General features: G+C 54.1%; 2 protein-coding genes across 2 annotated transcripts; both read left to right on the top strand.

The window, feature by feature from the left end:
- Positions 1–482: 482 nt before the first annotated feature.
- JKF63_00002 (uncharacterized protein) lies at positions 483–1772 on the top strand (the record flags this gene model as incomplete). Its single annotated transcript, XM_067896056.1, has 1 exon — positions 483–1772. One exon carries the CDS (start codon positions 483–485, stop codon positions 1770–1772), a length of 1290 nt encoding a protein of 429 aa, XP_067752213.1.
- A 3062-nt stretch (positions 1773–4834) lies between these two features.
- On the top strand, positions 4835–5290 carry JKF63_00001 (uncharacterized protein; the record flags this gene model as incomplete). Its single annotated transcript, XM_067896055.1, has 1 exon — positions 4835–5290. One exon carries the CDS (start codon positions 4835–4837, stop codon positions 5288–5290), a length of 456 nt encoding a protein of 151 aa, XP_067752212.1.
- Between the last annotated feature and the right edge of the window lie 8426 nt (positions 5291–13716).

The raw sequence follows: 13716 nt of genomic DNA, 5'->3' as shown, positions 1-13716 counted from the left end.
AGGGCGGATCTCGCGCCTCTGGCGGAATCACTGTCGCCGGGGACGTGCCGTGTCGTGTCGTAACACAACGTGATTCCTATTCGGGCCCCCTTCTTCAAATCAGCCGTGCATGTGATTTCGGTTCACCTCTGCCTGTTTCTATATGTGGTTAACATGCGCGTCCGTTGCCTTGCTGTGAAGCGCAACAACATGTACATTCCCCAAATCGCATTTTCGCCTTGACCTTCGACATGTTTTCCTCTTTTTATTTTGGTCAGCTGTTGGTGACTCTAAGCTGGGGTTGAGAACTCTGGTCTGCTAAGCAGTGCGCCCATAAAAATACCCATCACCTATGCGGTTCACTGTATCTCCTGAGCATCCCCCCCCCCCCATTACACGTGCATGCGTACAAGCGTGTCTGGTTATCACTCTCGCATGGTTTTTAATTCCATTTGATCACAAAAACGACCAAAATATCTTATCGCGTGCAAGAAGCAAGAGCGATGAGCAAAGTGACGGTCATCAAGGGCAACATTGTGACGACTTCCAAAGTGCTCTACGGCGGCTGTGTCATCGTAATCAATGACGTAATCGTCTCGGTATGTAGTGACGAGGCTGTCGCCATCAAGGAGCTCGAGGAAAATCATGCAGATCTTGGCGCGGCCACCTGGCACGAAGCTGCATTTGTAGTCCCTGGGTTCGTAGACATTCACAACCACGGGCTGGGCGGGGCGAGCGATGTAATTGGTCATTGGTCGAACCCGGAGTATTCTTTGAAGGAATTGGCTCGGTGCGGCACGCTAACCACCTTGGCGTCCATCATATTCTCCGACAGCCACGAAGAGCTGGTAAAGGACTGCATTGCTGCCATCGAAAAGCGCGTGGGAATTTACACAGAGGGCCACTGTATCCTGGGCGGAATCCATGCCGAGGGTCCCGTTATTCACGACCGCGGCGGCTTGCCGAAGTGCAAAAGCGAAATGAGTCTCCACGACTTTAAGCGGCTCGTAGCCTCCATGCCGTCCTTGCGCGTCATGACCATATCACCACACATCGAGGCGAGGAGTGGCTACCAGAAGATCCGCCACTTGCTCAAGGAAAAGATACGTGTCGCTCTCGGCCACGACCGCGTTGCCTCCAAGACGGAGGTCATGAACGCCCTCAAGCTGGCACCCTCGGATGAGGAAAAGATGCACGTTACACATGTGTGCAACGTTTCCACCTTTCACCATCGCAACAGCTCCTTGGTAAACGCGGCGATGTGCCCGCGATTTCCGAACGCGTTGCTTTACGAAGGGGCGCGACCACCGACGGTAGAAATCATAGGTGACCTCATTCATCTCGATAGTGTGACATTGCAGTCCTTCCTGGCCTCGCGCAGGACTGACGATATTGCATTCATCACTGACTGCATCTCCACCCACATCCCTGGCAGGCGCCTGAGCTACAACGGGCGAAACGGCGTTGTCCAGGCATCTGGGGCGTGCTACCTCTGCGACGCGTTAGGTCAACCATCAAAAACCCTAGCCGGTGGCACGAGCACGCTGGCCGATCAGTTCTACACTCTTATCACGTTGTTCGGCCTCGATATCGTGAATGCTTGTCTGCACACCGCCACGGTTCCTGCGCGCATTGCACGCCTCTCCGAAGTAGGCGCGATCGCGGCAGGAAAGAAGGCAAACTTGCTTTTTTTTGATGCGGACCTCACCACATTAGAGAAGCGCATGATTTACGGGCAGTGGACCGCGCATCAACCCTATTTGATCCTCCGACCCTCTGTTGCACACCTATAACGTCACGTTGGGAGAGTATCCCTTCTTATTTTTGCTTTCCTAGTTTTGTTTTCTCCTTTTTTTTTGGTTTTCCTCCGCTTCTTACCTCTCCGTGCCGATGCCCCGTTCGCCGACTCGCGTTCGTGTCGCAGCTCTCGCGGCACTGCTGTCAATACGGCGGTGCCCAAGCGCGAAAGACGGCTGCTGGACAGACGGAGTGCTTACTGAAGAGTCCACTGGAGTGGTGTCTACATATAAACCCTGCTGATGTAGGGAAGGAAGGGTTTACCCATACTGGGGAACACCCTTGGTCTCTAGCGCAACCGACGTGATGGCGATCTTTTTTTTTTCTTTTTCCCTGCCTCTTCACCCACGGGTACGTTTTATTTACGTGCATGGTGTGGGGCGGTAAGCGGAAATTTCCGCCGACAGACGGAGCTGACAAAATAAAACACCGCGGGGGTGGGGGTAAGAGCGCGCGGCGGTATACGCCCCCCCGTCCCCTGCCGACCCGTACAAAAAAAAGGACTGAAGGAGCTCTTGGAGCATGTGTGTACGACAAAAATGGCATAGGTTAAATAGATAGCATGCCACGAAAAAAAAAAGGAACGAAAGAAAACGTACACACTCTCCCAACATGACTCACTATTCACTAAAGTCGTGAGTAGAGACACACACACGAGCAGGCAAAAGGGGTGCTCGCTCGTCTTTTTGAGGGGCTTCCTCCTTCACTTTCTTACGCAGGTACTATCAGGAAACTCTGCCGAGGGGCTTCGAGGCCTAGTGCCTCTGTTGTCAAGAGGCCAACAGCATGGAGCCCTCCCTCAGGTTGAGCTGCGAACTCCTGACGCTAACAGATACGCCTGGACTAGCGCTGTACCGCAGAGACTTGTGGTCAGGATGACACTTGCGCATGCTCAGGGCCAAGTGCGTCCTTGATACTCGAAAGGTATGTGCATCCACCGGCTTCGATAAAACGGTGGTGGACCTGATCCGACCTCCTTTTTTTTTTCTTCGCGGAGAAATACGGCTCGAACAAGCGACGCCAAAAAAAAGGGTATTGGTGCGAGGGACTCCCTTGGCAAACGGCCAGGCTGATCTGTACTTCACAAGCAATGTCACGGGCACGTCGTCTCCATGTGAGTGCGAGGCACTCGTTATCACAAGTTCCCAGCCTACTGGTCTAAAAAATGGGGAGGGGGGTAAAAAGCGCATCGTCGGCTTTACCGTGGCGAGGCGGTTGGCGGTGCGTATGGGTGAAGATGGATCGATGGCTATCTCGCCTTTCTTTCGATGACCCTACTAAGTAGAGACCTTTCACGTCAGACTGCACGTGTGCGAGTTGCCTCGCGACACGCCATGCACTTGTTCAGATGCCAGGTGGCATTGTACCCAGTGATGAGTTCGTTGGAATGAGCGTCGCCCCTCCCTTTCCTGCTATGAGACGCGAATGCACGACCGAGCTGCTCTGAGAGCCTTTGAGAGCATGAGTTGAGCGACGAATGATGGAGTTTTGCACGCGCTAGAGAACGCTCAACATGGAAGAGCGCGGGCCACCTTCCGCCGACCTGGCTGGGCGTCATTCTTGGACAGATGTTCTTCATTGATGAATGAGGCGCCGTCTCCAGGGCTCTGTGGGGGGGGGGGGACGGCCACTGTGTGATCCTATTCCTGGGCCACCTGTAGGGGGAAAATGGCAGTCCAATCTCCCAGCTAAACACCCCTTCTGGAGCATGGACAAAGTGCAACGAGGACCGTGACTTTCTTAAATAGAGACGCTCTCATGGAATATGGGGAAGAACCCCCTCCCCCCCCCTCACAAATGTGAGCACTACGCGCACACGCCGTCAGCAGTAGCTGGCGTGGCGTATCACAGGCAAACGAAGTAACCAGAGAGGGGTGGGGTGGGGTGGGGTGGGGGGCCAAAGTGGTGGACGAGGGAAGTGCAAAGGGATCTGCACCAATCAACCCGCACGATACACGTGTACAAAGTGCGCGGTATTTCCTACAGATGAGCGGATCAAGCGCCTCGGCAGAGAATCCGGGAGACACGATGAGCACCGCTGGAATCACCCCGTCGAGTCAACCCGGCTGCGGTGTGGAGAGTCGGCACATGGTCTTGTGCAGCGCAACAACCTGGGGCGACTCAGGGAGCAGCACAAGACGCAGGCTGGCTCCCTACAGGGGCTGAGAGGGGGCGGGGGGGGGGGCTCAGACCTGAGATTGACCCACGTTGTCGGCGAGGTCAGGTGGCGTGCATTTAGGTTGGCTACACTTTGCTGGACTACAGACGCCACGGCTTTCCACCCCTGAGCGGTGTGATGAACGTGGCCGGTTTCGATCAAAGTGCGCAGCCCACCGGTGCTTGTCTTTCTGTGGGTGGCGCAGCATCTCCGAGGAGCCGACGAGGGAGAACAAACAAGCGTCAGACACACTTGGCCCGGCTCGACGGCGTAGATACGCTTCCCTCTGAAGACGCTGGGTAGACCCGTCTCTCGAAAAAAGTCCTTATATGCACCGCGGCACATCAAGTATGTGTCTGCGTTGTTGACGGTGATGCGTAGACATGAATACCAACGAAATCTGACGTAATGCGTCGAAAAACGTTCTGTTGTTCTTCGGAGGCTGCACACTGCCACAATATGTGATTCTACTCATTCGATCTGAACGAAAAAGAGCTACCGTAAAGAATTTCTCTAAATGCGTGTTAACTAGCCTTCTGTTACTTGTGAAGTGGCGCCACCGACGTGGAGAAACTTGTCTGGTATGAGCACACTGTTCTTGCATGGTGTGCGCATCAGCGGCACCAAAGTTCACTTTCATGCGTCTTAGTTGTGAGATTCCACAAGCTTGGGCGACCTTACCTGTGCGGCTCACGCTTTTTGTTTCCTCCCCTTAGTGGTGGTCTCCTACTCAGCTCAGCGTTCTCTCTCGCCCCTCCCTTGTTCAGGTTTTCCCACGTGTGCTAGAAGCCCGAGTGGTCAAAGAACACTACACCAGGCACAGGAAGTGCGGTTAGATCCTGCCGAAAATAGACCTCCCGCTAAACGACGCTGACCGCGGTGTGAATTCTTTTTTTTACCATGGGTTGCACCTGCACCAAAGCCAAAACGCCCGTCGTGATCGCTGCGAGCCAAGCAGATGAGTTCTACCGACTAGCAACTACGGAGAGACACCCCGTAGGCCAAAAACTCTTGGAAGAGTGGGTGCAATTTGTAGATGCGCAGGCACGCCGTGATGCAGGTGACCCCACCGCAGCACTAGCTTACGAAAACCGCCCCAAAGAAATCTGGGCAGACACTGCCGGGAACCAAGTCACACACCGCTCTGTCGACTATGTTGGTAAGATGTTTCTCGAGTATATCAAACGAGACTTGTCTCAGCGCGGCTGGGGAGGAAACTTTGACTACAGAGTCGCTGGAGTTGCCAAGCAGGGTTTCCTGAAGGCGAAAGCCAACATCGACACGGGAAGTAGCGACGTTGCTGAAGAAGTGTTGTGGGAGATCAAGGTCCACTACGATTCCTCAGGAGCATCATAGAGAGGAGAGCAAGCCGCCCTGGTCCACCACAGAGGAGAAGGCCGATGGCCACGGAAAGTACGAAAGAGGTCTGAAAAGTTATGGTCTCGTGGAGAGCAGAGAGATGACCAGAGGTGTTTGGCGTAGAGGCTTTCTGTTCTGATGACCAGCCCCACTGCGCCCATATTTCTCTAGATTTCATCTTCGTTTCTTTGCGAGCCGTTTGTACATGTATGTACCTGTATCTTGAGTTGTGGATCGTCACGATCATCGTTGAAACGGTTTCGAAGTGATGTGGTTGGAGTTTTGATGTGGGCTAGAATCGCATGTTTTTCTTCATGACTTCCTGCAGGTTACTGTGCTACTGAAACAAGTACCCAGAGAGAAACGAGACAAAATCACCCGAAAGAACGTACATTTCTGTGATTATTTGTACACTGCTTAGGCCCTTTTGAATTGGATTGGTCTGTACGACGACCTTTGGGCTATGGTGTTATGTCAGTGCTTGTATCCCAAGTCTGCCAAAGGCAATATCTCGCCCTTCGCTGAGTCTGTAAATTGGGGGGGGGGGGAAAGGGTGTGCAGCGGTAACGCGTTCGGTTATCGCCATCAGGCTTCGTTTTATCCTGCCGATGAGAAACCCACTCGACGCAACAACGAATATCCTTGCATCGGGGTCATCCTTATTCTTTACATGCTCTTCACATCGCCATTTTTTCCCCCATCTGTGCTCCCAAACAAGTTACGAGATACGCGACGTTTCCCTATTCTGCCAAGACAGCCTCCTAGCCCGCAGTGTCCAACTCGTCGAAGGACCGTGTAGTTCCCAGTACACGCCACGAGGCACCCGACCACGGCAGACCCGTGAAGGAGGCCATCGTGTTAGCTTGACACACGGTGGATCAGGACTTGGCCGGATTTCAGCCGAAGCATATCGCCTAACTTCTGTCCAGGGAGTTTTCTCCAGTGGAGTGCGGCGAGGTGCAGTCATTTTAGACAAACTGCACGCTACCGCAGCACCAAAAATGTTCTCTGGCACGCAGTTTTGCTGATCCCCGTTCTCGCGCTTTCTACCTTTTCTCTCGCTGGTCACAGCCGTTACGCGCGCGCCACACCACCGCCCCTGGAAATTGAGTGATGACCCGGGGATGAGTACCGGCATTGAAAGAGAGCTTCTTCATTTCACCGCCCACAGGTGGGCTCTTTTCGGCTCCGGAGGTCGTGCACGCACGGCTGAGGGGTGCTGTAGGATCTCTACCAGCTCTTCCGCGTTCACCGGCGTGTGATACTCCTCGGTCCTCGACAGCCGCGACAATAGTTAAACCGTGCCGTCTCCTTTAAGCTGTTTGATTCAGGTAAGCTCCTCCACCGCTGACTCTCTCGGAAAGGCATTTTTTTTTGTTTCTTGCTCGACGTTTGTGAGGTACAGACAGGTTGTTGTCGCCTGCGAGCAAAAAGGGGCGCAAATACCCATAGCAGGCAACTTTTTCCTCCTCCTGGTGATGGAGGGCCTGCGCTGCTCACCGACTTTTTGGTTCCGCTAAGCTCCTCGTTATACTAAACTGAGGGAACTCGCCTACCAATACACATGAGAGGGCACAGTAGAGAGATACTTTCCGCTCTTCACATCCGAGTGTATGCACATCATGTTAGTCCAGTGCGCTTGCTACACCTGGTGTGAGATTTTCGCGTATGCAGGACTCTTTGCAGACAGCTCCCTGCATCGTCAGAAATACAACCGGTCTTTTCCAAATCAGCACCCGAAAGGGGGTCTTTAAGTGGTTGTCCACGGGTAATTCTGTCTGTCTACTCACAACTGATCTCTCTTCTTTTCCTTGTTCACGCTTTTATTTATTTCCCTGCCGTATGTGCTCTTCCGTACAAGAAGCCACGCACTTCTCAACTCAAGCTCTTTTCGCTTCTCTTCCACTCCTTCCTTTCTCATCATCTCATCCACCATGGCCAAGGGAAAGCGCTCCGCTGATGCCAAGGGCAGCCAGAAGCGCCAGAAGAAGGTGCTGCGCGACAACATCCGCGGCATCACGCACGGCTGCATCCGCCGCATGGCGCGCCGCGGTGGCGTGAAGCGCATCTCGAGTGAGATCTACGAGGAGGTGCGCCGTCTGCTGAAGGCGTACGTGGAGGACATTGTTCGCTCCAGCACGGCCTACACCGAGTACGCGCGCAAGAAGACCGTGACGGCCTCTGACGTCGTGAACGCGCTTCGCAAGCGCGGCCACATCCTGTACGGCTACGCGTAAGCATGCATGCCTTAGTCTCGTTTCCGCCTCTCCCTCTCTCTCGCTTAGACACACCTGCGTGAGCGACAGGGGCGGCCAGGGACACGTGTATGTGTGTGTGCGTGTGTGCCCATTCATAGAGAAACTCTTTTATTTTCTTGTGTTCTTTCGAACCGCCTTTGGAATCCCCCCTGGGTTGCTGATGGCTTTTTTTTTGTAGTTTACGACTACCCCTGTGACTGACCTTCCCCTCCCCCCCTCACTGGGGGGAAAGAGAGAAACCAGAGAAGATAGGAACAGTCTGTAGTGCGTGTGTTGTGATTGGGGAGAGAGGGCCCCAAAACCCCGCGTACATTATCTGCACGCGTGTGCCTCATCCCCTGCTGCCGGGTGAACGCACTCACCTGTTTACAATGAAGCGCTGCGCGTCGATGCTGCCTGGGTTGCTCTCACCCAATCAGCGTACACACCCACACCCTCATGGATAAGAAAACGGGCACGGTAAAACTGAACCACATCTGCCTTGAAGACGTTGATCGCATTTCTCCGCTTCTGGCACTCCACTATTCCTCTCACCCCACATGCCCGTTTTGATTTTTGCTTGCAGGGCCTTCTTGCGCGCCCATCCCAATCGCGCACACAAAAATTACACACACACACACACACACGCGAACCCACGGACACAGATGGGGCCGGTCATTGAGCTACTGGCAAGGGCACACAAGGGAGTCTTCCAAGGAAATCCAGGCACCAACAAGAGAGATGCAGTGCGGATGCACTCCTTCATCGGGTTAACGGCGCTGAGATTGCAGCCGCGGTGCGTTTCTTTTTTCTTTTTTCATCGCCTCCCTTTTGGACGCAGCCAGGCGTCCTCCACAAATGCTGCGTTCTCTTCCCCTCGAAAGCGCGACTCTAATCAGGGATGGTGGGCGATGGGTCAAGCCGTCAGGGTGACCCCCCTCACCCACGATCGAGCTGCGGAGACAAAGAAAGCAAGCGCCACCCACATGTATCTCGCTCTTGGCACACCCGAGGCAGGTTTGAGAGAGTATCGGGGTTCACAGGCTAGCGGATGAGGGGGGTGCGCCCTGCCGCGGGAAGGCGCACTGCGTTGCTTGTGTGCGCGCTTTCTTGAGAGCCATGTCTTCTGTGCCGACAAAAGTAGTTGTGATGCGGCCGATTGAGGACGTGGCCTATGCTGCACTGGCCGGTGAACCCCAGCGCGCTCTAGGAGCTGGTGGGGGAGACTGGCCAACTAGCGGCGCGATCCCCTTCCGCATCGCGAAGCTGTTACACATGAGGAGGCTGCGCATCTTCTCACACGGATCACTGCAGCGACGCCCCGGATCTCAAACCGACATGTCAACTTTCCAGACTTGGCAAACCGCTCTCGGTTTGAGGTCTACACAGGGGATGTTGTCGAACATCGAAGACCGCGCCGAGGGTGTGACCCACCACTTGGTGAAACCTCCTGCCGCACATTTTTGTGCCCCAGGAACTCTCCGGGCTTGGGCATTCGAGCTGTTTGGCTGCTGTAGGCTTTTGCTTGAGGTCCACACCTGCGGGGGAGGGGGAGGTCTTGTCTCGCTCGCAGGAGTTGTGTGCCTGGGATGAAGTCTTGCGCGACGGAGTAGCCTGCACAGCATCAATGATCTCGCAACATGCTCTGCCGTCTGGTAAGTGGACTTTGAGGGCTTCAAAGAGCTGGGGTACCTCGCACCGCTCGTTTGGTATGCTGCCAGCTCAAGCCCTGCTCCTTTGATCAGCCGCAGTGCTTTGTTTGGACACAATTTTGATGCACGTGACGGTGACACGCCAATGATGCGTGTTTGGGCCGCAACGGACGTGACTCGTCGAGTTCCCTTTTTTTAATTCCATCTTGTGTGTGCCTTGGTTTGCCTTGCAAAGGTGTTTCATCACAATGTGGGGCGCATGGGGTGTGTCATATGACTGGCACTTAATTTCTCTGTGTGTGTGTGTGCGAGAGGGAGAGGGAGGGCCAAATGCCACGCCATCAAAGCAATGCGGAGCCGTACCGCCCCTGAACGCTGCTCTTTTTTTCTCATTAACCTCACGACGCACTTTTCGGACACCCCATTCCCGCCTTCTCCCCCCCCTCTCTCTCTCTCTCTCTCGAAGACTGCGTTTTTTTGAGGGAGATTCGCTTTCCACGAATGTGTGACACATGTGAATTGCCCGGGTCGTTGGCGTTTGTCAAGAAGTTGTTGAGCAGCTCTCCGTGTTCCCACTTAATTTTCATTCTGCTTGTATGTGCACCATTGGTTTATTAATCGTTTTTTTTTTGTTCCTTTGATCTCCCTCCACTCATCCCGCTTGGCCCTGTGGGGGGTAGAAGCGCCCGCCGTTGCTCGCTAGCACAGCGACCTGCACACCTACTCATTGCTCTCTCCACTCCGTTTGCACTAAAGATCAATTCTGTGTGTAGTTGCGCATCTGTCCACGTGCAGCGTCGTCGTGTTCTTTTCCGGTTTCCCTCCTTCCCACTTCTGCATTTTCTCTTTTCGTCTGCACGTCACACAGTGCCAGTCTGCTGTCCAGACTAGACCTCCAAGAAGCGCACTGTCTCACGTGGCGCCTCCTGACATGTCTGCTGCGCCCCCCTTACTTTCTGGGTTGCAAGCGTACACGGGGTCACGTGGAAGAAGGAAGAAGGGCATTCGCTCTATATGTTGTCCTTCGCCACAAGACACCACTATGTGTTCGGGAGCGTGCCACGTTTCCTCGAGTCGAGGAACCCTTTGCAGTACACTTTCGTTGTGCCGTCGCGCTTCTTTTCCCCCCTCCTTCAGATTGTCGCCGTTACTGCGTTCACTGTGTGTCCACTGTTCTCATGTCAGTGTCACGTTCAACCTGAGAGTCCTCAGGCGGAGTGCAGCGTACTCTCATCTAAGCATCACCTTGCTGCGCGGCCGCCATGGCGCCTCCCGTGTTGCAGGAGCGTATGCCATTACAACTGTGGCGTGTGCTTGCATATCAGGTGCAGGGGAAAGCGATGAACGGGATTAAGAACCGCAAAGGTGAAGGCACACGCGGTCCTGCACGCGCCTTTTTTGTTCTCTTTGACTGCTTCCCGCTTCTCTCCCTCCCCCCCATGCACGCCACCAGGGTAAGCTACAAGGAGACACCTTTACTGCACGTCGGTATCCTTGGAGAGGGGGGAGTGATTCCAGCAAAGGGCTGTGTATGTTTTGGTGTTTGCCATTTGTGCGTGGAGAGGAGGGGCGGCGATCTCCGGTTGCACATCTCTCTTGTTTTTTCTTCTTGCTGTGATCCAGCACGGTCCCTTGTACTGCCGCGTGTCGTGTGAGAAAAGACGCGCACTAGGCATACTAGCCGTCGATGTATCGCTCACACACCGTCTATTCAAGCACGGGAGTCTATCGCCACCATGAGAGAACCGCATCACCCTTGAGGGGAAATAGTGTCCCCAGTGGACGCTGGAGTGCGGTGGTGCGTGTGTGTGTGTGTGTGTGTGTGTGCGTGCGTGTGACCGCGGGTGCGGAGAGTGGAAAGGAGGCGACGCCCCGCTCCGCACCGCGTGGCACCAGGCTTCGGTCAGGAGTTCAGGTGGCTGTGCGCGTGGTTCCTACACCGATGTTCCCCCCTCCCCTCCCCGCTCTGAGTATTGCTGGTAGGCATGCTCCACTTCTCACTAGGCCCCTCCCTTTCGCGGTTTACTCTTCCCCCCTCTCATCATTTTGCGTGAGTTTTTTTCTCGCTGTCGTCGTTTTTTCTTCGTCTTTTACTCAAGGAGGCAAAAGGCCCCCAATGTGAGAGGCAGCGAATATCAAGCAACCACATTGACGCCAAGTGCAGCTTCAGCAGTGCAGCGGAGTGTCACGTCCCACTCCCACTGTTGTCTCTCACTTGATGTGACTGACGCAGACCCCCTCCCCTCCCCTTCTCTCTTCCTGCTCTGTGCGGCAGTCAAAGACGTCCAGAACCAAAGGGAATCTGAATTAGACATGCTTGGCAGGTCAACTGCAGGGTCGCGTTCGTTGCTTCTCCACTGTGGGGCACACCTGTCCACATGTACGCGTGCGTTTCCCTTCCTCCCGCGCGCTTGGGCACTTGGAAAGAGAGAGACAAATGTGTAGGGATACTGTAAAGGCAAAAGCAAGTACTCTGCCAGGGAGTGCGGGGCGCACTCAGCTTCCAGCCAGTGTCATGGGTGTACTTGGCATCCGTGGCCTGTTTTTCTTTTTTTTCTAGACAAAGAGCGAGCCCCTGCCTATGTTATGCACACCGATGTTTATACTTAAGCATTGTGCGGGGTCGATGGGTGCCGACCTCACCGAGGGGGAGAGCTGCGCGACTAACCCTTTGCACCTTACCTTTAAAAATATATCGCCCTAATACTTATCCTCCCCTTTTTTCTCCCACTCCATAGTGAGGCTGCCAAAGACTCGACCTCCCAACGACGCTCCTTCTCTCGTTTTGTGTATCCGCGTTTCCCACCAGCGTTCCCTGATAGCCTACATCCCACCCAAACATATTCTTCGTTCTCCCTCCCCCTATCCACTTCTTGCCGCCATGCCCTCCCGTCTGAAGGCGTTTCTGCTAGTGTTCATGACACTTGCGGTGTTTATCACCTACGCTGCTGCGTTGGATGCCTGCTCTGACGAGCACTGTGTGTTTTGCAGTGACATTGACATCCACCATTGCATCCAATGCAAGCCGGGCTACCACCCGGACCTCCAGGGTGTATGTGAGCCCACGTGCACAGACAAACGATGCACAAAATGCGATGCCCATGGCCGCTGCACGGATTGCGCTCCGAGCCACCTTTTACTCGATGGTATGTGCTTGAAATATCTGTGCAATGTCCTTGGGTGTGTAACGTGTACTGTCTTGGGAGATCCAGCGTGTGAAGACTGCCAACCAGGATTCATCTGGAACCGTGGTGAGTGCATACAGGGCAACTGTGCGGTCGCGAATTGTGCCAAGTGCTATGCTGAAGACACTTGCATGGAGTGTGCCGAAGGCTACCACGTACAGGACGGTGTGTGTGAGCAGGACGCCTGCAAGGACGAACACTGCACTAAGTGCGACGCGCGTGATCTGTCCAAGTGCACTGCGTGTGCAGAGGGCTACCACGTACAGGACGGTGTGTGTGAGCAGGACGCCTGCAAGGACGAACACTGCACTAAGTGCGACGCACGTGATCTGTCCAAGTGCACTGCGTGTGCAGAGGGCTACCACGTACAGAACGGTGTGTGTGAGCAGGACGCCTGCCTGGTCTCGAAGTGTAAAGCTTGCCATGACGGCAAACCCTCTATTTGCGAAAGGTGCGAGGATCGCTTCGTCAAAACGAAGGGGGGAAAGTGTATTCCACCTAGGGACGCTGCCGCGTCGCTGAAGTGCGGTGTAGCTGCTGTGGCTGCATTGGGCGCTACTGCCTTAGTGTGCATGCTCTAAGGACAAACGCGTAATGTCGCACGGAAAGGGGGTGTGAGCAAATGAAGAAAGCATTGCAGAGAACCTCGAAAAGTTGTGAAGGGAACGCAGAAGCAACTCAGGGCGGTACGTAACGGCAAAACAGCGAATTCATCTCATAATGCGACGCAAGTCGCGTGGCACCAATGTCTGTTCACATTATTTTTTCAGTGTATTTTTCTTGTCTCTTTTCATATCTTTTTGTCCAGGGTATGTGTTTCTTCGTTCCTCGTCGCCTTGGCGCCGCTTATGTTGGCAGCTCTGTTGTATCCCCTCCACGTCACATACGGACACATACGCAAACCCAGCCGCCTCTCTATATGCTGCGCTTCTTTCTTCCCGTGTCTGCAACTCCCCTCCCCCCGCTCCCCTTCTACCATTGTTTTTTGCGCATGAGTGAGTGCTTGCAAAAGAGTGGTTGCACGTGTGGCTCTCCTCAACTACCTCCCCCTTCAGAAGGGGAGATTTCTCCCGCCTAATCTTTTCCTGTTGTTTCTCCTCCTCAGGTACCTGTTTTACCATATTGTTTGTATAACTTTTCTTTTGGTTCTAACAGTGTGTAATTCCCCACTTCTCTTTTTTTTTCCGTTCTCCCATTGTACGTGCGTATAGTTTCTCTCAACTCCATTCGTGATGCAATCTGCTCCGAAGTGACTCCTCTTTCCCTTCGTCCCTTCGCTCTCTACCCTCTGTTTTTATTGAGGCCTGTTTTGTGTGTGTGTGTCCATGCGTTCGGATTTCCCTGTGTTG

This window comes from Porcisia hertigi, chromosome 36 (assembly GCF_017918235.1).
Source record: "Porcisia hertigi strain C119 chromosome 36, whole genome shotgun sequence".
Lineage (NCBI taxonomy): Eukaryota > Euglenozoa > Kinetoplastea > Trypanosomatida > Trypanosomatidae > Porcisia > Porcisia hertigi.
This window is presented reverse-complemented; position numbering and strand designations above follow the sequence as displayed.